The sequence below is a fragment of the Diospyros lotus genome, chromosome 15 (assembly GCF_014633365.1).
Source record: "Diospyros lotus cultivar Yz01 chromosome 15, ASM1463336v1, whole genome shotgun sequence".
NCBI lineage: Eukaryota > Viridiplantae > Streptophyta > Magnoliopsida > Ericales > Ebenaceae > Diospyros > Diospyros lotus.
Genome location: NC_068352.1, coordinates 32905680 through 32931697, shown reverse-complemented (window position 1 = coordinate 32931697; position 26018 = coordinate 32905680). Strand labels below are relative to the sequence as shown.

Below are 26018 nucleotides of genomic sequence, written 5' to 3'. Positions count from 1 at the left end.
CGGATCAGCAGCCACAACGTTGGTGGTTCGTTCAAATAACAAGAGGCCTCCAATTAACATCGTCACAAGTGGTCCCGTTTTCTTCAAGTAGTTGCCGCATACAACACATGCACATGCTATAATAATGTTACGGGAAATTCTATCCGTAGCTCGTGAAATTATTTTTCATAGTCCATATCATGAATTTAGGAGACAATAATGATCAACTTTATTATAATGAGTTTGATCAGTATTTGAGATATATGGCTTAGTCGTCAATCTCTTTAATTTAATTATTTCAAATGTTATGAGGCTTTAATTTGAGATCGAGTAGTAATCCAACACTTAGAGGTGTTCTTGTGATAGAAATAATCCACGCACTTGTAGTCCTTAGTACACTTACCCCCTCGCAATCACTTTCCTTCATATATAGGGCTATCTCCCCTAATTGTGTACTTCCTTCCACCTTGTAATAATATAAATTAGTGGCCTTGCAAGATGGTGCCCTTACTCGCTCCAACCCATTTGTACATTTGATAATGGGCAAGCAACTCATTGGTTGTCCTTACAAAGCCCAAATTTCCCACCTCTCATTGGTAGCTAGTTGACATTCAATTACATCACTAGCTAGAATCTTTGATCAACAGAGTGTAGCTCACCTCCCATGCTCTTATATCCACCTTGTCATTGTAAGTGTAGATCTTAATAATTTCATCCAATCCAAACCTTCGAAATATCAATGTGCCATTGTATTTGGTTCAAGCCAAATTAATATCACTCTCTAAATCCAGATGGTAGTCGAATAATAGGTAATAAGAATAGCTATTATCTTCTTCTGAAATAATGGATGTAACATTAACTAGGTTACCTTCGTGATGCTAAAATCCACTACAACAAATTTTGGATTAAGAGGCATTTAAAAATTCCTTAATAAATAATTTATTGGGGCATTTTAACTATTAGGGAGCTAATAATAATATCGCGTGTAATTGTGGCCCAAAAATGTATCGAGACACTTACAAATGTCTCAAAAACAATTATAGATTTAAATTTGTTGTAACACTTAAAAATGTCTAAAAAATCACAATAAATTTATTTTTTACATTTCTCGCAAAACCTTCTCTTAACTCCAACTTACCCTTCCCCTCAACTTAAACCCTGAACCTTTCATTCTTCTTGCACACGCGTGATCACCTAATCTACACATCATCTTATTAATATATGTGCCTATATTAATTTTATAGTATATCTAAGTTTCATTAGAATTACTCTATTGGGGTACTTAAGATTTGTTTATTATGTCACTTCATCAAAGTGTCTCGTTAGAATTATTTTAATGGGACATTTTAAAAATTCTACCATATTAAATTTGTCTATTAGGGCATTTTATCGCCGTGTCTCATTAGAATTATTTTATTAGGATATTTCTTTAAATTGTGTCTTAAAATGGTATTTTATAAGGCACTTAAATTTGTCTATTGGGACACTTAATTGTTGTGTCTCATTAGAATTATTGTATTATGACACTTCTTTAGATTGTGTCTTAAAATGATATTTTAGAGAGCATTTTTTAAAAAATAATCTAAAAAAGATGCTTTAACAAATCATTATTTTTGTTGCAGTGATGATCCAGTGAAGAGAGATAAATCCAAGGTTTTGGTGATGTTAAACCATTCAGAGAAGGAGAGATAAAGCCAGGGCTTTGGAGAGTTGTTGCTCTTTTATATGTAGGAAAGAGTTAGAATAACAATTGTATAATTAAGAACATGTCCTAATATTATAGGGCCATGAAGGGTCAAACCTTAAAACAACATTACAATTGATCTTCCACTCAGATTCAACTTATTCTAAGAAACAAATAATAACAGTAACAATAATAACCACTTGGTGGAAATTATTTAACATCATATATAAGTCCTTATTGATTACATAAGCACAAACCTCTTCAAATAAGATTTTCATTGTTTCTTGGGAGCCTTTATATAGCCCACGTGCCCTGAGTTTTCTACCCTCGTGAGAGTCTTGAGATCATAAGCAATCCAACACCTAGAGGTGTCCTTGTGATAGAAGTAACCCATGCACTTGCAGTCCTTTGTACACTTACTCGCACAGGTGCTTTCCTTCACTGGCCCATCTCCTTTCGTGAACCTACTTAAGAAGTGGTCGACTCCTTCCAGCTTGTAATAGTAGAAGTCACTGGCCTTGCAAGATGTCACCTTGACGGGCTCACAAGTTTTACTCCAACCCATCAACCCGCTTGGTAATGGGCAAGCAACGCATTGGCTATCCTCACAAAGCCCAAATTTTCCACACCTTTCTGGTAACTGGCATTCACTGACATCTTCGGAATCTCTGCTGAACAAGATATAGGTCATCTCCCATGCTCCTACTATATGGACCTTGTCATTGTAAGTGTAGAACCTTATATTTCCATCCATTCCAAGTCTTAGCAATGTCAATGTACCATTGTATTTGGACCAAGCCAAGTACCGGCCTCCAATCCCAGTTGGATTGGCCAAATTGTAGTCGAGTGAGTAGTAGTAGGAATAGCCATCATCTTGTTCTGAACCGTCGAATGAAACGTCAACCAATGTGCCCTTGGTAATGTTAAACCATTCAGACGAGGAGAAATAAAGCAATGGCTTAGGAGAGTTACTGCTCTTGTAGTACAAACCCAATTGCTTACGCTCCACTACGAAGCTATAAGGGCCGTTAACGTTGTTTTCCGCGGAGGCTCTGCTCACAAGTTTTGATCCAAGTCGAAGGGATTGCCCCACCAAGAGAGTATCTGTTGGGTAATCGAAACTTTGCCAGACGAAATTTCCCTTGGCATCACGCAGAACCATGTTACCGTTCGATAACAACTCGAAGCCAACCACTCCCTTGTTAGCAGTGTTGGTTTGCCACGCGACGCGGGCGTCGGCATCCGCCAGGACCAAGTTCCCATCCTTCCCGAATGTCAGGGTTGCATTCTCCCCCACCGGGTTGCCTCTGTTTGCTTCCCATACCCACCTAAACTGTGACTCCGAACTGACCAAGGCCATTCGTAAGGCCAGGGTATACGCATTGGGAGTCGTGTTGTAAAAGCAAAGCTGAAATGGAGAGGCGAAAGGCTGAAGGGCGCGGTAATTCCCACCGTACTCAACTATATAGTCTCCGAAGTCTCCTTGGTTGTCAAACTCGAATGTTTCGGAGTCAGGAACTTGGGCTTGCGAAAGGAAGAATAGTGTTTGGATGATGAGAAAGAGGAAAGAAAATGTGAGCGAACGAGAAGAGAAAGCCATTTATGCTGTGTTGATCGGTGCTGCTAATTCTGTGTTGTTCGCTTCGACTGTGAAATGGGTGAAGAGATTTAATTTATAGAGGATCAGGGCGGGCGGGTACAAAATGCAATTGTAGGGCCCACGGTCCACGAACTGAACTACAGATCTAGATCTAGATCTAGTCTCGCAAGGCGGCCCAAAACTCCTTATTAGATAAATACCCAAATATTATTTGATTTTACCCCTTATTAGACAAATATTATGTTACCCAATACAGATAACAAAATAATTTTGTTTTATTATTTTTTTAAGATTTAACTCTTGTACTTTAATGTAAATAAAATATAACATGTAATTTGTCATTTTATTTTATATTTTTTAATATATAAAAATATGAAATTAAATTAACTCAAAAATTTAAGTTTAAAAATATAATTAAAATAATAAAAAATTCAAATTATTATATACAAAATTAAGAAAATAAATTTATTAAAAAATATAAAAATAAGATATAATCAAAATAACAAAGATCCAAAAAAAAAAGAAAGATCTTAACAATTTAAGCCAACTTGGGCCTTTGATGTAGCATCCAATGCTTAATTAATTCGTTTTCAAGCTGCCCCTTCACGTACGAGGGAAGCTATTTTCTCAACCAAGTTGTCACTCACGGCCACGGGGACATAAGGACACTGGATATAAGGATAGGCATAAAGCATTAATATATATATATATGAATTTTGTCACGTTTGGTATTTTTAATTCATGCTTAGATCTATTTTATTCTTCAATTATCTAATTTGTAATAATTAAGCACTCCTCTTTTCGCGTGATTGCATGTGTTGTACGATTAGACAGAGAAATATTTAATTATTATAAAATTAAATAATTAAGAGACACAATTGATTAAAATCTGAGTTGAAGGGTACGATACAATTAAAATAGTATTCAAAGTTCAAGAGCATTTTTAAGTTTTAAATCTATAGGGTTATGATATTCTTTAACAGAGTGGGACACCATATGGTTTTGAGACTTTTAAATTAAATATGATACACTACGAGTATGTAGGGTTAATTTAGTGTACCATATGTTAATTTATAAAATAATTTCTAATATTTTTAGAGTATAATAAAATAAGCAAAAGTATTTAAAACAAGTTGTAAAGCATAAAAAAAAAAACAAAAAAGTTATGCAATTGCCAAGTCGTAAAGCTAAAGAAGATAAAAAAATCGGACTTTTTAGTCTTTAAAGTGTACAGTAAAAAATATGCATACTAATATTTTGATTAAACTGATTTAGAAGTACTTAAATTTATCGGTTTAGTTTAAGTTGTTGATCGGTTCTGTTTAGTTTTTAACTTCGAAAATTTTAATTATTTTAATTTTTATATTAAAAAATTAAAATAATTGAATCAATTGAAATCTCAAACATGATTTTTTTTTTCAATTTTTTAGTCGATGCTATTTTTTCATTTTTTTTATTTTTTAATTTGTTCAATTTTAAGTATCTATTTGATGAGTTTAATTATATTTTTAACACATATTTAATTTACTCAATTTGAACAATTATCAACCGGTGGAATCATTACCTCTTCCGTTAAAGATAATAAATAAATAAATTAAATGTAATATATGAAAGTAATTTAAGTATCATTCTCTCTTTCGTTGCTTGTGCAAGCAAACACGTGTATCAAAAAAATCATATTAGATGTATATATATATATATATATTTTTTATATTTTGAGTTATACAAAGAGGTATTATAACCAAAATATCTCTCGTTTTCATACGTATCAAGCGCTTCTATGCACCTCATGAGAGATATTTTTATCATTGATATATCTTTATGTAAGTTAAGATGTACACAAAGATATACCAATAACATTATTCATACCAAAAAGCCCGTGGTCTCACTCATATGTCGTTGGAATTAGTAGATTATAATAATAATAATTCTTTAAAAATAAGAAATGGGCCCCGCCATTAGTATACCAGACTTTGAAGCACTTTAAATAAAAACGTTATCTCCAAAGTGACGAGTCATTCCTTAGAAGTTATAATTAAGAACAAAGTTCCACCCATTTTGAATATTTGAAGTGGGGGAGCAAAAGGCCTCCAATTAACATCGTCACAAGTGGTCCCGTTTTCTTCAGCTAGTTGCCGCATACAACACATGCACGTGCTATAATAATGTTACCCATTTTTATCACTTCTGTCCAACACCCACAAAAGCATAATAATAATAATAATAATAATAATATAATATAGGATGGTTCCTTGAAAAAGCTGCCTTTCCTCCTCCTCTGCCGCTATGATTCACAGTTCAAAGAAACACCAAAAATTCAGCATCATCCAACATATATGCATTGCTTTCTCTTCTCCTTCTCTCACATTTTCTTTCCTCTTTCTCTTCATCCAAACACTATTATTTTTCCTTTCACAAGCCACCGTTCCGGACCAGAGCCATACTTGAGTTTTTGGAGTCCTGAGACGAAATATAAAAAATGGCCCCCCCAAATATAACCGCTAAAAATTGAAGCAAATCTGAAATAATGAATCTAATGAGCCAATCGACAATCGAGAAGCAGCGAGCCACCAGTAACAGCGAGCAATGAAGCAAGAGGCAGCGAGCCACCGGCAGGCCACAACCCACAAGGGCGAGTGACTGAGCAGCGAGCCACTGGCCACGAGGGAGAGGCAAGTCGGTGAGGACGAGCAACTACCGACTGAGCAGCGATAGGCGAGAGAGCGAGGATGAGAGTGAGAGGGTGAGGGCGAGGTCGAGGGCGAAGGGAAACTACTCAACAAGAGGAGAGAGGGGCAGCGAGTGACCGGCGACGGAGCAGCAGTGAGAAGCGAGAGGCGAGATCGAGGGCAAGGCACGCTAGAACGAGAGAGGTAGGGCTAGGGCAGCGAGCGAAAGAGAAGGAGAGAGAAACTTTACAGACTGGAAAATGGTGGGTGGCTGGGCTGGGTTGAAAAATGGGGCCTTACAAATGGAAATGTTTTTTATTTATAGGCCCCTAAGTAGTGAAGTTTCCATAACATTTTCATGAGCCCTAAGACAGCTGCCTCATGGCCCTCATGGAAGGTCCGGCTCTGTTCTTGACTCGCAAACGTTCAAGTTTGTCAATGAAAGATAGTTTGGGGACTATGGAGTCGAGTGTTCTTCACGTTTTCACCTCTCCATTCTAACTTGGCTTCCACCACACCACTCCCAATGCCTACATCCTCGTTCTGCGCATGGGTCTCGCTCGATTAGAGGAGTGCAATTTTGTTCACCCCTTTAACAGGGGTGAAGATGACCCCATGAGTGAATATAACTCCAGTACTTTGGGGGTCAAAACTAACAGAGAGAAGAATTCCCTAAATAACAAATTGTCCCTCACTCTATTAATTTTAACTCTCAAAGTATTGAGGGTCATGTTCACCCGTTAAAAGGGGTAAACAAAATTGCAACCCGACTGGAGTCACTCTTTAGGTGAGTATCGAGGCAACCCGGTTGCCGAGAACGCCACCTTGACATTCGGGATGGATGGAAAGCTAGTCTTGGCCGATGCCGACGGCCGCCTGGTTTGGCAAACCGACACTGCAAACAAGGGGGTGGTTAGAATTGACAGATTGTCAATTCTATTTACCAATTTGATTAAAAAAAAAAATAATTGACAGATTGTCGCATCACCTGTAAAGTGGTCCGTAGCACACCCGAAGCCTGATTCTTTTGTCGGACGTCTCGGGGGCAATTTTAAAGTAGAGTCCATTCGTGGAGATTCAGAATGACAAATAAAAAAAATAAAAAAATCGTGCTTGATTCAGTAGTTTACATTTATAATTTTATTATAAGAGTATTTATTAGTCGGAGTAATATCTTAATTTATCTTTAATTTTGAATTATTTTTTAATTTTATTCTATCTAAAAATTACTTTAATTTAGTTTTTATATTTTAATATTAATATTAATTTTATTCTCAATAAATCTATCATATAGTCCAACTGATTTGACGATGAGATTGCGTGTTAATATATCTAATAATTAATATATTAATATATGACATCATTTTTCCTGTCTCTTCTAGTAAAAGAGCAAAATAAAAAAGGGCCAAAAGAAAAACTACAGCAGCCCTATAAGGACCCATCACACACAAAGATCTCCAATCAACAAAGACAGCCTCAGCCCACAATGAAAAATGAGGCAGAAACTTATTCTAAGAAACAAATAACAGTAACAATAATAACCACTTGGTGGAAATAATTTAAGATCACAACTCCTTTTATTGACTACATAAGCACAAACTTCTTCAAACAAGGTTTTCACTGTTTCTTGGGAGCCTTTATATAGCCCACGTGCCCTGAGTTTTCAACCCTCGTAAGAGTCTTGAGATCATAAGCAATCCAACACCTAGAGGTGTCCTTGTGATAGAAATAACCCATGCACTTGCAGTCCTTTGTACACTTACTCGCACAGTTGCTTTCCTTCACTGGCCCATCTCCTTTCGTGTACCTACTTAAGAAGTGGTCCACTCCTTCCAGCTTGTAATAGTAGAAGTCACTGGCCTTGCAAGATGTCACCTTGACGGGCTCACAAGTTTTACTCCAACCCATCAACCCGCTTGGTAATGGGCAAGCAACGCATTGGCTATCCTCACAGAGCCCAAATTTTCCACACCTTTCTGGTAACTGGCATTCACTGACGTCGCCGGAATCTCTGTCGAACAAGATATAGGTCATCTCCCATGCTCCTACATCGACCTTGTCGTTGTAAGTGTAGAACCTTATATTTCCATCGATTCCAAGTCGTAGCAATGTCGATGTACCATTGTATTTGGACCTAGCCAAGTACCGACCTACAGACCCAGTTGGATTGGCCCAATTGGCGTCGAGTCCGAAGTAGTAAGAATAGCCTTCATCTGTTTCTGAAACGCTGAATGTAACGTTAACCAATGTGCCCTTGGTGATGTTAAACCATTCAGACGAGGAGAAATAAAGCAATGGCTTAGGAGAGTTACTGCTCTTGTGGCACAAACCCAATTGCTTAGGCTCCACCACGAAGCTATAAGGGCCGTTAACGTTGTTTTCCGCGGAGGCTCTGCTCACAAGTTTTGATCCAAGTCGAAGGGATTGCCCCACCAAGAGAGTATCTGTTGGGTAATCGAAACTTTGCCAGACGAAATTTCCCTTGGCATCACGCAGAACCATGTTACCGTTCGAAAACAACTTCAAGCCAACCACTCCCTTGTTTGCAGTGTTGGTTTGCCACGCGACGCGGCCGTCGGCATCCGCCAGGACTAAGTTCCCGTCCTTCCCTAACGTCAGGGTCGCATTCTCCCCCACCGGGTTGCCTCTGTTTGCTTCCCATACCCATCTAAAGAGTGACTCCGAATGGACCAAGGCCATTCGTAAGGCCAAGGTATACGCATTGGGAGTCGTGTTGTAAAAGCAAAGCTGAAATGGAGCGGCGAAAGGCTGAAGAACGCGGTAATTCCCATCGTACTCAATTACATAGTCTCCGAAGTCTCCTTGATTGACAAACTTGAATGTTTCCGAGTCAGGAACTTGGGCTTGCGAACGGAAGAATAGTGTTTGGATGGTGAGAAAGAGGAAGGAAAATGTGAGGGAACGAGAAGAGAGAGCCATTTCTGTTGTGTTGTTCGCTTCAACTGGGAAATGGGTGAAGAGATTTATAGAGGATAACGGCGGGCGGGTACAATATTGCAATTGTAGGGCCCACAGTCAACGAACGACAGATCTAGATCTATTCTCGCAAGGCGGCCGAAAACTGGCTGCCCGCCCGCCAGTTCATTATTATGACCATTATTATTATTAAATGATAGATTTGTTTTCCTTTCTTGGCCAAACCCAGTGCTTTCGCACGTGCTAATCTACGCATCTCACCGCTCAAGGACAGATTCTCCCTGCCATTGTCGCACTTTATTTATTTATAAAAATACAAAATTAAATTAATTTAAAAATATAAATTCATAAATATAATTGAAATACAAAATTTTAATTATTACATAAAAAAATCATAATAAAACAGTTAAATTTACTTAAAAAAGTGAATACATAAATTTAATCCAAATAATAAAATTTTTGAATGATCACAAAAAATATATATATAAAAGTATAAAAATATAAATATAAATTTAATTATTTTTATTTCTTTTTTTTCACATGTGACATAAAACATTAAAATATCACTAAATTTTGTCATTTTGGTCGTTTTGTATTTTTAATTTAGATTTTGATCTATCATATCTCTCAATTATTTAATTCTATAATAATTAGACATTCCTCTATTCATGTGATTGCATGATTATGTAAAGAGGTATCTAATTGTTATAAAATTAGACAATTGAGTGACACAATGAGTCAAAGTTTAAACTGAATTGAATTAATCGAATTTACCATTTTAGTTCAAATTGTAGGTGAATTTAGTTCAAATTTTAAATTTAGTAATTTTAATTATTTCATTTCGGTTAAAATTTTATATTAAAAGAAATCAAAATAATTCAAGCGATTTAAATGTCAAAAAAACATTTTTTGCTTTTTTTTAATTGTAATCAATTCAATTCTTTTTTATTTTTCAATTTATTTGGTTTATACATATATTCGATTGGTTCAATTTTATTTTTTACATGAGTTTAATTTATTTAATTTGAACAATTATCGCAGCAGTTAAATTATTAAAATTTTTTTAAAGAAATGTCGGTTAGAATTAAAGATAATAATTAAATTATTTAAATATAATATATGAAAGTAATTTAAATATCATTATCTCTTCCGTTACTTGAGCAGGGGAACACGTGTACCAAAAACCCGTGCTCTTAGCCACGTGGGTCGGGTAGGAATTAGTACATTATAAATCTTTAAAAATAAAAAGTGGGCCCCACATCAGTGGAACAGTCTTAAAAGATGAGAAGTCTTGAGAGCATGATAGATTTATTGATAAGATTATCAAATAGGATAAAAAGATAAAATTATCTTTGTTTATTTTATAAATTTATAAATTAGATTATTATTTTGCTTTCTCGTCTCCCTTTTTATTATTGTTGTGTCTCTATGTGCTATAATCGTCGCCTCGCTCCCTTTACCTTATCTCTGTGGCTTTGTTATCGTCGTCTCGCTACCAAACTTTTTTTTTTTTTTTTTGGATATCTCTTCAATTGAAAACCAATTTTTTTTTCAATTTTTAAAATTTTTGTGTTGAAAATTATTTTTCATTTTTTTAAATTTTAAAATATTGATCTACTTGTATATATATATATATATATATAGTTCACAATTAAAGCTTGGTGGGAGATCTTATCCAAAATCCATAATGGAATGAGATGGCCCACAACATTGTGGTTTCTCTCTCTTTATGGTAGAAGGAACCGGAAGTGTCGGAGCAATTGATCCACTTCTTATATATGTTAGTCAAATATGCATTGTTGGGCTGCAATTGCCAGCGGTCCAAATCAAAGCATAGGCTGTCCCGCACAAACGATACAAGTGGATGATATTATTATAACACGTGGATATAATAAACAAAAGAAAAAGGCCAAAAGATATCTTCCTAAATTTTTGTGTTTTTTTTTTTTTTTTTGGGTGAAATATTTTTTTTAAAATTTCAAATGTATTCCCAAATTTAACTTAAAAGTGTATTTATATTCCTAAATTTTTATATTTTTTTATAATTTTAAATATATTATTAAATTATACAAAATTACTCATTTAAATATTTAGCCAACGAATAATACAAACATACACTAATATGACAGTTTTTCAATATCTTCTAAACTCTTTCCCTTCGCCCTCTCTCTCTCTCTGACATCTCATCTCACTTCGATATCTCCTTGGCTCTTTGATTCTCTCTGACAACATCTCTATAGTGTATTTTTTTTTCTTCTTTTATTATGTCCTCTTACTTCTCTTCCATTTGCGTCCCCTTCAACTGTGTCTCCTGGAAGGAAGCATGGTGCTTGGAGGAAGAGAAAATGAAAGATTATGGGTGTTTGCGGTACGGTTTGGTCGGTCTGAACCATTTTCAACAAGTCAAACCGCTAGTGCGGTTTTCTGACCAAACCACACCGCATTTGCGGTTTGGTTTGGTGCGATTTACCGCGATTTAAAGCACTACATGATTAAAGTGCCTTAATAAAGCTAGATTCCAATTTTCTTCCTTTTCTGTCCGCTTCAAAAAGAAATTATCAGGAATTTTTGTTGGTTCCTTCCTTTCGACTAAGCTTTTGGATTAGGAAGGGGCATACCGCATGTATATACATGAAGGATATATACCATTTAAAGCACTACATGATTAAAGTCTGTCGATATTCTTTTCTTAGCATTGTAAGTATACGTAGCAATGAATTTGATACTTATATATATATATATATTCACCTTAAACTTGAAATAGATTAACACTGAATGATCCTCGTTGGTGAGATTGGCGAACCGTTTTGGCCTGAGCTTCGGCCCCAGCTATGTCTCGTAGATAGCTCTAGATCTGCCGAGCTTCCTCTCCTTTGTCTTGATCTGCTCGAGCTTCCTCTCCTCTGCCTCGATCTACTAGGCTTCTTCTCCGCTTCAACTCGAGCTTCCTCTCATCTGCCTCGATTTGTCGTAGCCGACGGTGGAACCGTGGGTGTGGGCTGCTGATGGATGATTCCAATTGGGGGAACTGGGGAAGGGTTGCGTGGGTGGGGGAGGGCCAAATGGGACTGTTGTATAAGGTTGCGCGGGTGGAGGAGGGGGCTGCCGATTGCAATAGGGTTGTGGGTGGGGGAGGCGGCTCTGCCGAATGCGATTAGGGATTAGGGTTGCGTGTGAGGGAGGGGGTTGCACGGGGCTTATGGTGAGTTTATTTATTAATATATATATATATTTTATGTTCTGGGTGATTCGGTTTAAAATCGAACCGCCTGCTGTCCAAATCGCGAACCGCGCGATTTGGACAGCCTTCAAACCATTTTCGATCGCAAAACAAAAAAATCGACCGGTTCGATTCAGTCTGGCCAATTTTCGCGGTGCACCGATTTTTTTGAACACCCCTAGGAAAGATAAAGTAAATTTATATTTTTGTCTTTGTATTTTTGTATTTTTTAAATGTAATTATTTAAATTTTTTATTATTTTAATTATATTTTTAAATTTATATTTTTGAATCAATTTAATTTTATATACATAAATCTTCTTTTCATGTGACAACTTATATATTTTATTATTTCGATTACACCTCTATACTTATATGTTTAAATTAATTTAATTTTTATATTTTAACATAAATAAATTATAATGTTCATTTTATTATTTCACTTTATATTGTAAAAGATAAAGATTAAATTAAATTAAAAATATAAGTGTAAGGTATAGTTAAAATAACAAAAAAAAATTAAATTATCACATAAAAAGAAGACTAAAGTATATAAATTAAATTAATTTAAAATTTTAATTAAAATAACTAAAAAAAAGTAAAAGTGAAAGAAGAAAAATATGAATTTTCGCAAGCTTTTAAAATTAGAATAATTTAAGCTGTGATTTGGGTTTGGTGGTAAAGGTGAGAATTGACAGATTGTCACATCACCTGTAAAGTGACCCATACCACACCCGTAGCCCCGATTCGTTTGTCGCTCGTCCTGGCCCTTGGGGCAATTTTAAAGCAGAGTCCAATCGTGGGGATTCATAATGATTAATAAATAAATAAAAAAAAGTGCTCGGTTCAATAGTTTATATTTATAATTTTATTATAAAGGTATCTGCTAGTCTGGTCTATCTTCAATTTTGAATTATTTTTTAAGTTTATTTTATTTTTAAAATTATTTTAATTTAATTTCTATATTTTAGTATTGATGTCAATTTTATGATCGATCGACCTGACGTGTGACTAAACTAAATTGATGGCAAAATGATGTACAAATGTGTATAATAATTGATATATCAATAAAACGACATTATTTTACTTTGTTCTTGTTGCAAATCAAAATTTAGAGGAGTGACGAAGGAAAGTGAGATGAAATTTCAAAATTTTGGTATATCATGCGATTAAATGATCCAATTTTTGATACTATACAATGAGCAATTATTTTATGAAGCAACCAAGTAAAAACATCAATTTGTTGGCCCTAAGGAGTTTAGAGGAGTGATGACGATTACGGGTGAGAGTATTATTAGTATTATTACAAAAATTTAGATTTTTTTATAATAAATTAATTTATCATAATAACTATAAAAATTATCACAATATATTTATTTTGACAAATTTAGTTTGTTATCGTATTGGTCACAACATGTTTGTCTCAATAAGTGTATTATGATAAAATTTATTTTTATTGCAATGTAATCAATATTATTGTGATAAAGAATATTTTGTCACTTAAATCAGTCTATTATAATGACTATTTTATTGGAAAATAAAATATTTTTATAATAATAAATACTATTTAATCACAATAAATCTAAATTTTAAATATAACTCATATGTTTTATTGTGACAAACTGTATCTTTTGACAAAAAATGTTTTGACATAAATTAAAATGTTTACTAAAATATTTTCTCACAATTTAAATAGTGACAACACTTATTTAATATAATTTTTAGTGTGATAAAATAAATTGTCACATATTACAATATATCAAAACAAGCTTTTCCCTATATTTGTTTTTAGGTAACAAATTTTGTAGCAAAATATTAATATTATGCTACAAAACTATTAAATTGCAAACAATTTAAGGGAGTTAAATTTTTCATATCAAATATAGTTTTTACCTAATTTTTTTTTATCTACGCTATAAGTTTTGTACTTGAAGGTCAATATTTTGCTACGAAATTCTTAAATCATAGGCAATTTAAATGAGTCATATTTTTTGCCACAAAATATAATTTTTGACTATAAAAATTTTATCTACAATTCTTAATTTTGTCTTAAAAAAATAAAATTTTGTTACAAAATTATTAAATTATAGTTAAAAGATAAATTTATTTTTTTCCAAAATAAAAAATAATGAAAATTTAAAAATATAAAATACAAAAGAATTAGCGGGAAAAAATATTATAGATATTTTATGGAATTATTAGTATTTCATAATAATTTAAAAATATTATGCTATAAACACATACCATCTACTTTATATATTAATATTTAATTTATATTGTAAATATAAATTTTAAATTATATTATTGTAATTATTTAAATTAGTGATAAAAAATTTAATTTAATTTTCTATAATCGATAATTACAGTTATATATGTTGAAATTTATGGAATAGGTTTTATGACTATATAAAATAGGAAAAAAAAATATAATTAGCTTAGTTTAACCTCACTCAATTTGTATCTTTCTCCATTGTTACTATTATCTTTTGCTCGATGTGAGTCTTTCAAATATTATATTTTTTAATAATTTATTATATTTTTGAATTATGACTATTATCTTTTGCTCGATGTGAATCTTTCAAATATTATATTTTTTAATAATTTATTGTATTTTTGAATTATGAATTGCACTAAGACTAACGGCGATATTAATTTTGGTGGTTAATGAAATATTATTAATGACTAAATATAAATTTTTTTGTTATAAAATAAATTTTAATGATAGACTAAATAAATCGTTATTAATATACAATTTTTTCGTCGGCTAAAATTTTTAATTATAACCATGAAATAATAGAAAAAATTATTAAGATTTAACAAACACTTATATAAGTAATCCGTAATATAATTATATTTTTCTGTAAATGTACGCATATAATTGTTAAACTAATATAATTTAGCGTTAATTATTTATTGATAATACAACATATTTAAAAATTATGAACATATTAAAAAGAATACCATATATTAAACTAATTTATTATAATTATTTAATTTATAATATAATTACATTTTTAAAAAAATATTAATAATTGTCATACTTTAGATTATTATCTTAAAATAAAAAAAATTAATTATAATGGTGGGAGATGCCCTCCCTCTTTCCCTTAGCCATATTTTAAAATCTCCATTATCTTCATCTTCCCTTCTCAACCCGCCGAAGCCGTCTCTAGCCCATCGTTTCAGCGCCGCCACCTCCAGCTCCTCGCTGCCTCTAAGTCGCCGTCACCTCCAGTAATAAGTTTCAGAAGTTTTATTTGACAGTCTTAAGTAATATTTTCATAAGTTTTATTTTGTTTTGTTCTTCCATTGTATTTCGTCTTCATGGCATGAGAATTTCAACAGTAATAGGTTTAATAACTTGAAAGTTTACAGCATTGATAGGTTCTCTTTGGGGCTTTCTGAAGGGTTTCTATGAATCATATATAATCAATTAAAGGGGTTTTATAACCCTTAATTTCTTGTTGCTCTGATGGGAAAATAATTAAGCACAGTGAGATAGTTAAATAGAAGTATGGAACATTGTCCTGTATTCAGTACATTTAATGCCTTTCAATTTCTGAAGGGCTTTCGTACGATAATAAATGCTTGAATTCATGTAACCGACTTTACGTAGTGAAGATAAAAGCTATCAGCGCGCGGTGTTTTAAGATTACAAAAGTTATTTTTTTGCTCTAGCTATGTAGTACGTAGGAGCAAGATATTAAAATCTGTTGTGGAGATGATCAAGAAACAAACAATAAAATCATCTTTAGATCGATCAAGATTATTCTTGCAGGCTGAAAGCTTGTCTTGTCCGGGGATTCTCAGTGTGGCAGAATGCTTTCCTTTGGGTAGAACTTTGAAAGTAACATTAATGGTGATAAGATCTATCATTCTAATCATTCAGACATATCTCTTAATTTACCTCTTCAGTGTAATTTTAGGATAGGCTTGTTATGTTGTTTATTAGCGAGCAACATAACAGGTGCCAGCCAAGGAAGGAGACGTGGGCCTCATGCATGTGGGGCCATGTGTAGAGGCGGGCTCACGTACATGGGGCCCGTGTCTCCCTCACTGGCGGGCACCTGCTATGTTGTCTGTCAATTGGATTATTAATGTAATGTCCTATTTGCAATCAATATCAATATTATCAAACATGTTAAAGTACACATTAACTTGTAAACTCATATATAAAAATAAAACTTTCTTTGTTCAAGTTAAATATGATTATTGAATAAGAAATACTTACGAAGAATGTATCCTTCGACGATTTTAATGGACAACAATGGGCATGGATGATCCCCAAACTTCAGGTGTCAATGACAAAGAGGGTCTGGATTCAACAATGCTGGGGTGGCGTGTTTGTGGGCTATATAGGAATCAAATTCATTGCCGGAGGAAAATGAATGCTCCTACAAAAATAAATTAAAATGGATGTGTGCATGTGGTCTTAGCTATCACTCTCTGACTTGCTCCATTACTCCTCAATGACGACGTCCCATAGCCGGACCATATAATTTATTGCCCGGCATATATTGTCCAAACAACAATTACATAATATCATTTTTCAATCATATTAAATTTAATTCATCTTTAAATCACAAAAGCAAATTAGTCCCCACTAAATTAGAGACTAATTTCTTGTAATTTAAAGATAAATTGAAGCTTAATTTGCTTTTGTGATTCAAAGATGAATTGAATTTTGCTTAAGTTATGAGTTGATTAAATTTTACACTTTTTTAGAGATAAATTAATTAAGATTTTAATTGAGTTTAGAAACTGATTAGGGTTAATGATTATATATATATATATATATATTTTCTCTCAAATCATTACTTGGTGCCACATTCGGTTGCTTAAATTTAAGTTTAGTATTCTTATTTTCAATTGATTTATAATAATAGAATTATATATAATTGTTTAAAATGAATTTGGGCATTGTAGTTATTTTCTTTTTTGGACATACAAATCTAGTTTTTTTGACCAGAAAATTATATTAAAAGAAATTCTCTATCAAAGTAAAAGAATTAAATATCTCAAATTATAAATAATAAGAAAATCTAGTGAATTTTAACATAAAAATTAAATGTGATTGCAACAACTCTCATCTTTTTAGGTTGGGAAAAGGATTTTTTTGTCATTATATCATTTATTTATTTATTTATTTATTTTTTTTGGGGGGGGGGGGGGGGTGTTTGTGCTCATTTATATGTAGGAAAGAGTTAGAATCAGTAACAATATTTGTAAAATTAAGAACATGTCCTAATATTATAGGGCACCATGAAGGGTCAAACCTTAAATGACAACATTACAATTCTTTCGCTCAGCTTCCACTTATTCTAAGAAACAAATAATAATAGGGACATTAATGACCACTTGGTGGAAATAATTTAAGATCACAACTCCTTATTGATTACTTAAGCACAAACTTCTTCAAACAAGGTTTTCACTGTTTCTTGGGAGCCTTTATATAGCCCACGTGCCCTGAGTTTTCAACCCTCGTTAGAGTCTTGAGATCATAAGCAATCCAACACCTAGAGGTGTCCTTGTGATAGAAGTAACCCATGCACTTGCAGTCCTTTGTACACTTACTCGCACAATTGCTTTCCTTCACTGGCCCATCTCCTTTCGTGTACCTACTTAAGAAGTGGTCCACTCCTTCCAGCTTGTAATAGTAGAAGTCACTGGCCTTGCAAGATGTCACTTTGACGGGCTCACAAGTTTTACTCCAACCCATCAACCCACTTGGTAATGGGCAAGCAACGCATTGGCTATCCTCACAGAGCCCAAATTTTCCACACCTTTCTGGCAACTGGCATTCACTGACATCGCCGGAATCTCTGTTGAACAAGATATAGGTCATCTCCCATGCTCCTACATCGACCTTGTCGTTGTAAGTGTAGAGCCTTATATTTCCATCGATTCCAAGTCTTAGCAATGTCGATGTACCATTGTATTTGGACCAAGACAAGTACCGACCTACAGACCCAGTTGGTTTGGCCAAATGGGCGTCGAGTTCGAAGTAGTAAGCATAGCCATCATCATGTTCTGAAACGCTGAAAGTAGCGTTAACCAATGTGCCCTTGGTGATGTTAAACCATTCAGACGAGGAGAAAAAAAGCAATGGCTTAGGAGAGTTACTGCTCTTGTAGTACAAACCCAATTGCTTAGGCTCCGCCACGAAGCTATAAGGGCCGTTAACGTTGTTTTCCGGGGAGGCTCTGCTCACAAGTTTTGATCCAAGTCGAAGAGATTGGCCCACCAAGAGAGTATCTGTCGGGTAATCGAAACTTTGCCAGACGAAATTTCCCTTGGCATCACGCAGAACCATGTTACCGTTCGAAAACAACTTCAAGCCAACCACTCCCTTGTTAGCAGTGTTGGTTTGCCACGCGATGCGGCCGTCGGCATCCGCCAGGACTAAGTTCCCGTCCTTCCCGAACGTCAGGGTCGCATTCTCCCCCACCGGGTTGCCTCTGTTTGCTTCCCATACCCATCTAAAGAGTGACTCCGAATGGACCAAGGCCATTCGTAAGGCCAAGGTATACGCATTGGGAGTCGTGTTGTAAAAGCAAAGCTGAAATGGAGCGGCGAAAGTGTCAAGAGCACGGTAATTCCCATCGTACTCAACTATATAGTATCCGAACTCTCCTTCATTGACAAACTTGAATGTTTCCGAGTCAGGAACTTGGGCTTGCGAAAGGAAGAATAGTGTTTGGATGGCGAGAAAGAGGAAAGAAAATGCGAGTGAACGAGAAGAGAAAGCCATTTACGTTGTGTTGATGCTGCTTCTGTGTTGTTCGCTTCAACTGTGAAATGGGTGAAGAGATTTATAGCGGATAAGGGCGGGCGGGCGGGCAGGCACGCGGGTACAATAATGCAATTGCAGGGGGCGACAGTCAACAAACGACAAATGTAGTCTTGCAAGGCGGCCCAAAACTTGCTGCCCCCCCAGTTTATTATTTTGACCCTTATTAAATGATAGGTTTTTATTTCTTTGACCCTTTGGTGTCGCATCCAATGCTCAATAAATTCGTTTTCAAGCTGCCCCTTCGCGTACGACGGAAGCTATTTTCTCAACCGAGTTGGCTGGCACTCACGGCCACGGGTACATACACGAGGACACTAGATATAAGGATAGGCACAAAGCATTCAAATCTCTCTCAATTTTGTCATTTTGGTCCGTTGGTATTTTTAATTCAAACTTTGATTTATTATATTCTTTAATTATTTCAAATTTAAATAGTTGAGAAACATAATAAATCAAAAATCTGAATTGAGGGTGGGATGCGATCAACATAGTGTTTAAAGTTTAGGAGCATTTTATGTTTTAAGCTTATAAAAATATGACCTTCTTTAATAAAGTAGGACACCATATGATTGAGACTTTTAAAATATAATATACCATGAGTAGGTATTTAGGGTGGGGTATGATATCTTAATTAATGAAATAATTTTTAATATTTTTAAATTATAATAAATTAAGCAAATGATAATTTGCTTAAAGTGTTATTAAAATAATCGAACTGATTAAAATATTAAAATGATAATTTTTTTTATTTTTTTCAATTTGAACATATATTTAATTAGTTTAATTTTATTTTTAACACAAATTAAATGGATTCAATTTGAGCAATTATCAACCGATCAAATGACCACCTCTATTCCCTTATATCCCTTTAAAAATTTTTAAAGAAGTGTCGGTTAGAATTAAAGATAATAATTAAATATAATATATGAAAGTGATTTAAATATCATTATCTCTTCCGTTACTTGTGCAAGGGAACACGTGTACCAAAAATACATGGTCTTAGCCATATTTGTCGAATTGGAATTAGTTGATTATAATTCTTTAGAAATAAAAAATGGGCCACACATTAATAGAAAAAGATATCTCCATAGGAGACTTCTACTACAAAGCCAAAAAAATCTCACCGAAATTCTTATAAAATATGAACAAAAATATCAAAATACCCTCGCTCAAAATATAAATTTGCAAAGGGATGCCACTACCCAGTCTTCACCTCTCTCTTCTCTCATGGTCATGCAACTGCCTACAGTCCTGCCACGTCGTCTCGCTGACCGTTGCTGCATTCAACGACTGTTGGCGAGGCGACGACATTGGGGAAAGGTGCGACAGTCGGCAATCGCGCTGTCATGGGAGAAGGGAGGAGATAGGCGAGGGCTAAGTGCACAACCATGAAAGAAGAGAGAGAGAGACGATGGCTGGGCGAAAACATTTGGGTCTTTTTAACCCAATTCGATAAGCTCGTCTATAAACTATTGGACAATGTAGAATAATCCCTCCAAAGGGATGAGTCATTCCTTAGAAGTTATAATTATGAACAAAGTTCAACCCAATTTGAATATTTGACCATTACTTTTATTTTTTTTACAATTTATATAAATTTATACAACTCGATTATAGTTTTTGAGATTGATTATCGGATTTCATCATAGTAAAAAATGGGGAAAGTTAGTTCTTTTCGTGTAGTCTTCAATACTCAATTTAGTAAGAAAATAAACAATAAATCACATTAAATGTTTAAAATTACTTAATTTACCTATGAATATTCTAATTCTTTATAAATGATATAAATAAAAATACTCAAAGTCGAAGTTATCTATGAGATTTTCAATCTCAAATATCTCAAATTAGAAAAAAATTTCTTAAAAAAAATATCTCTCAAAATTAAGTACTCATATCTCGACTATTTTAGGATTACTAGATCAATATGATTAGAGATAGATTTTGTGCCTAACCTTCAAATCATCAAATTTGAATTATGTGAAGAGTTAGGTGTCTTTCCCTTCTCGCTTGTTAGCATAGACACGCAAAATGAGAGCAGTTGCTATTATCTTTTTGGGTACCTCTTTGTCACGATCGAAAACCAATTTTTTTATGAATTTTAAAAGTTTTTTGAGTTGAAAACTATTTTTCATTTTTTTTTTAAATTTTAAAATATTGATCGACTTTATATATATATTTGTATGTATATATATTGTTCACAATTAAAGCTTGGTTAGTTGGTGATCTTATCCAGAATCCATAAAGGAATGAGATGGCCCACAATCATTATGTTTCTTTCTCTTTAGGTACAGTCGTAATTATTGGTTCAATTGATCCACTTGTTATATTTTATATATATTATTTTATATTTTAGTCAAAACGAAGGCATAAACTACCGACAGGAACGACAGTAGTGGGTAAAATATAACGGTAACAAGTTTTGTGTTCGAATCTATTTTAAATTTTGTGATTTATCTTTCTTACAGAATTTATGAGATTGAATTGTAGAGAACTCTTAAAGTGAGAGATTTCACCTTTTAGTCCCAAAAAAATCTCATTTTGAATTTTATGATTTATCTCTCTTACAAAATTTATGAGACTGAATTGTAGGAGACCCTTAAAATGAGAGATTTCACCTTTTAGTCCCAAAAAATAGATAATATTATTATAACACGGGGTGAGTTGTGGAGCAACAAAAATGGGCCAAAATGATTTTTTTTGGTTGGTGAAATTCTAAATTTTGTTGTGGATTTAAATATATCCTTAAATTTAGATAAAAACATATTTATGCTCGTAAATTTTTGTGAAATTTTAATTTTTTTTATAATTTTAAATATATTTTTAAATTATATAACATCACTTATTTAAATACATGACAAACAAGTAATATGCACGCACGTTAATGTGATAAATTTTTTGCATCTTCTAAGCTCACACTCTCTATTTCTCCGACATCTCATCTCTTTTCGATGTTTCTTAGGTCTCATCCAATTGTGTCTCTTTCAAGTATGTCTCCTATAGAAAATATTACTCTCATATTGATCTTATCTTTGATTTCCTTTAGTGGGGCTTAATTGTATATATATTTGTATTTATTTTTATCTTAATTTTGTATTAATTTTATTACATAAATGTGTGTTTATATGAATTTTATATTATTTCAATCTCTTTTTTAAGAACCCGAGAAAGGACATTAATTGAAGATTTGAGTATAAAAATAATATTATAAAGTTAATTTTAAAATTAATATAATTAATAGTATATTATATTATTTATATATATTATATATTATACAAAAGTGGCGTGAACGTGTACTAAGGCATTCCATGTGCACATTTATATATAATATATTATAAGATATTAATATAAGATATATATTATATTAAGATATATTATAAGATATTGATTATATTATATATAGAATATAATATTATCATTATTATAAAGTAAAAGTGAAGTCCATGTTGAGGAAGAATTGAAGCAGCGCGCCGAGTCCAAATTGGAAGCCAGGGCCACACACACACACACAGATATATATATATATATATATATGTGAGGATGGATTGGAGATGGAAACGGAGGGGGCTTTCTGTGGCGCAAGGGATTGAGGATTGGAGGCATCTCCGTGGCGCACAGAAGGGATTGAAGAATGCACCAGCCAAGCCTCACGCACGACAACAAATTCATTGCGAAGCAGATCTATTTTAGATCTGGACAGGGAGCATCTCTTTTGTTTATTAAATCTTAGTGTTTGTTTTTATTTTAATAATATCTAGCTAAATTGTTTTAGCTAGGGTTTGGATGGATTTTGATTTTGAGATTATGTGATTATTTATTTAGTTCGATTTAAAACCTGATTATTATTTGCGTGAGGAATTTATATTATTGTGTTTAATGCTTTAAAAGATTGGTCACCTTTTAATGATTTATGCATGACTGACTAAAAGATTGTTATAAATTAGATTCATAAGTAATATAAATCACATGCTAGACTATGAGATCAAAAGATAATTAGTTCATGTGTGAAAATCGAGAAAGTTTACTAAGTCAAATTTCCTTTCGAGATTAGAGATTTTCAAATAACTTACTTATTTATTTCGTTGATATCTGCTCAGAAATCTGACAGTGAAATTGAAGTAATAAAGAATTAATATGACTTGAGAAAGTTTATTAATTAATTGAGAGAAATCAACCATCACATGCAAATAATTATAAAATATTGTAAGTGTATTTTTAATTTTGAATTGGGTTGAATAGATAATTTCATAACCTAAATTAAATGAAATCTAAACCCTAGTACATTTATTAATTAATTTTTCTCATAAAGAATTTATTTTTTTATTTATTTTTATTTTATTCTTCCGATTAATTAATTAGTTCAACTTAGGCTAAATTAAAATTATTTTGGTATTGTGATCCAGTACTCGTGTGATCGACATCTTTTCATCACTATATGCAGATTTTGACTAGGGTACACTTGCCCTAATTAATTGTGCATAAAATCACACATAAGCAGGGTGTTCATCGACTCAAGTACATGAGTAACTCGTCTAACTTAATCGACTTTCATAGTTGAACTGAAAGAGACGTGTATAGGAGATGTCAAAGAGAGAGAGAGAGAGAGAAAAAAAACGTAGCAAAAGAAGACACAATTAGAGAGAGAAAGAAAGATAATTGATGAGATGTCGAATAACTACTATATCAGTGCGCATGCATATCACTTATTAGTTGAATGTTTAAATGAGTTATTTTGCATAGTTCAAGAATATATTTAAAATCAAGAAAAATTAAAGTACACATTTGAAATCACAAAAAATTTAAGGTTCTACCAAAAAAAAATTAAAAATTTTGAAGCATTAATGTGTTTTTTTTGCCAAAGAAAAGGGACCTTTTGATGTATAATGAATTTGAATCTTTTTACATCTTTTGGAGTACGACTTAAAGGTAGTTTTCTATTGTTGTTATGTATTGTTCGACTATCCTAAGTCAAATCAGTAACTTTTTTATTGGTCAAGATAAATGAAAATGTATATTTTTACTAAAAAAAAATGTAGACTTTGCATATTTATTCATCATTAAATTAACATGCACTTGAAAAGAATGAACACTAAGCTAACATTAGAATTCTTCAGCTTAGGTTCCAACTTGAAAGAAACACACAAAAGGGAACAAAGAAATAGCATCTATTAGGTAGACAACAAGAGGTTGGTTCCCTTTACTTCTTGGGGGCCTTTATGTAGCCAACATATGCTGCATTCTCAACCTTTGTGAGAGTTCTGAGATCGTAAGCAATCCAGCACTTGGACGTGTCTTTGTGGTAGAAATAGCCCATGCACTTGCAGTCTTTCGTACACCTACTTTCGCATTCGCTTTGCTTCATTCGCCCTTCTCCCTTTGTGTACTTGCGTAGAAAGTGATCGACCCCTTCCAACTCGTAATAGTAGAACTCAGAAGCCTTGCAAGATGGCACATTCACTGGCTCACAATTCTTGCTCCACCCCATCAACCCACTTGGTAATGGGCAAGCAACACATTGGCTGTCTTCACAAAGCCCAAATTTCCCGCACCTCCCTGGCAATTGGCATTCACTTAAATCGCCAGAATCTCTGTTGAACAGAGTATAGCTCACCTCCCATGCCCCCTCGTCCATCTTGTCGTTGTAAGTGTAAAACCTAACATTTCCATCAATTCCTAGCCTTAGAAATGTCAATGTTCCATTGTATTTGGTCCTAGCCACGTATACATGTCCGGACCCAACTGGGTTGGCCAGATGGTAGTTCAATAACAGGCGATAGGAATAGCCTCCGTCTTCTTCTAAAACACCAAGCGTGACGTTAACTATGGTGCCCTTGGTGATGCTAAACCATTCGGCAAAGGAGAAATAGAGTAACGGCTTAGGGGTGTTATTGCTTCTGTAATACAAGCCCACCTGTTTGGGCTCCACTGCAAAGCTATAAGCCCCGTAAACATTGTTTTCAACAGATGCTCGGCTCACCAGCTTGGACCCAAGCCCAAGAGATTGCCCGACCAAGAGACTATCGGTTGGGTAGTCAAAACTCTGCCAAATGAAACTGCCCTTGGCATCATGCAAAACCATGTTACCATTTGGTAACAGCTTCAACCCAACAACCGCCTTGTTGGCAGTGCCAGTTTGCCATGCTACTCGACCGTCGGAGTCGGCCAAGACTAGATTTCCATCCTTCCCTAATGCCAAAGTGGCGTTCTCACCAACTGGGTTCCCACGGTTTGCTTCCCATACCCATCTCAGCAGCGACTCTGATCGAAATGAGCCCATACGTAGAGCCAAGGTATAGGCATTAGGGGTGGTGTTGTAGAAGCAAAGATGGAACATAGAGTCATAAACATGGAGAGGACGGTAGTACGCATCATACTCAACTGCATACTGCCCGAAATCTCCTTCATTGACGACCTTGAATGTCTTCGACTTAGGAACGACAGCTTGAGAATGGAAGCATAGTGTTTGGATGAAGAGAAAGAGGAAAGGAAATGTGAGGGAACGAGAAGAGAAAGCCATATGTTGGTGCTGCTTAATTGTTTGATCAACTGTGAATTGGGTCATAGAGAGATTTTGAGATTTATAGAGGTTGAGAAAGGGCAGAGCTTGGCTAAGGAACCTTAATCAATTATCCATTTGTGGATCATGAGTCCTAAAACTGGGGCGCAGTGGACTTAAAATAAAACAGTAAATAAAGATCTGGTTTTGAAAGGCGGCACAAAACTGGATGCTAGCTAATTGGAACTGGACTTTGGCCTCCGTTGACAAACCGGTAAAAAACAAGTGATTTGGATCTATGATATTTTTAGTGTTACTTATATGTTAAGGGTAAAGTCTTTAATATAACTCACATGATGATGGGATCACCCGTTTTTAAGGGCAGGGCCCTAAGCTTACAACAACCTGGATTTAATCTAAGGCTCCAACAAGACAAGGGTTAAATGCTTGAACTTGCTCCAAAACTGTATCCAAGGTTATCCAAATAAAGGGGTTAGGTCCAAAATTGGTGCCCATAGCTAGCTTGCCCAATCCCTTTAAAGGATCAAATTTGATTGTCTACATGATATTATTTAGACTTATACTGACTCTTCAACCTGGTTATATAAAGATGTAATCTCTTAGGAGACAAAAAAACACATTTA

General features: G+C 34.0%; 4 protein-coding genes across 4 annotated transcripts; all 4 read right to left on the bottom strand.

Annotated features, from left to right (window-relative positions):
- Positions 1-1824: 1824 nt before the first annotated feature.
- Positions 1825-3291, bottom strand: LOC127792473 (epidermis-specific secreted glycoprotein EP1-like). Its single transcript, XM_052322970.1, has one exon. It carries the CDS (start codon positions 3261-3263, stop codon positions 1938-1940), a length of 1326 nt encoding a protein of 441 aa, XP_052178930.1. The 5' UTR covers positions 3264-3291; the 3' UTR covers positions 1825-1937.
- A 3970-nt stretch (positions 3292-7261) lies between these two features.
- Positions 7262-8882, bottom strand: LOC127792210 (epidermis-specific secreted glycoprotein EP1-like). Its single transcript, XM_052322640.1, has one exon. The coding sequence runs from the start codon at positions 8870-8872 to the stop codon at positions 7550-7552; it is 1323 nt and encodes a 440-aa protein (XP_052178600.1). The 5' UTR covers positions 8873-8882; the 3' UTR covers positions 7262-7549.
- Positions 8883-17292: 8410 nt separating this feature from the next.
- On the bottom strand, positions 17293-18892 carry LOC127792628 (epidermis-specific secreted glycoprotein EP1-like). The gene has a single exon (XM_052323211.1). It carries the CDS (start codon positions 18837-18839, stop codon positions 17517-17519), a length of 1323 nt encoding a protein of 440 aa, XP_052179171.1. The 5' UTR covers positions 18840-18892; the 3' UTR covers positions 17293-17516.
- Positions 18893-23918: 5026 nt separating this feature from the next.
- LOC127792447 (epidermis-specific secreted glycoprotein EP1-like) lies at positions 23919-25413 on the bottom strand. Its single transcript, XM_052322936.1, has one exon. The coding sequence runs from the start codon at positions 25393-25395 to the stop codon at positions 24076-24078; it is 1320 nt and encodes a 439-aa protein (XP_052178896.1). The 5' UTR covers positions 25396-25413; the 3' UTR covers positions 23919-24075.
- Positions 25414-26018: the final 605 nt, after the last annotated feature.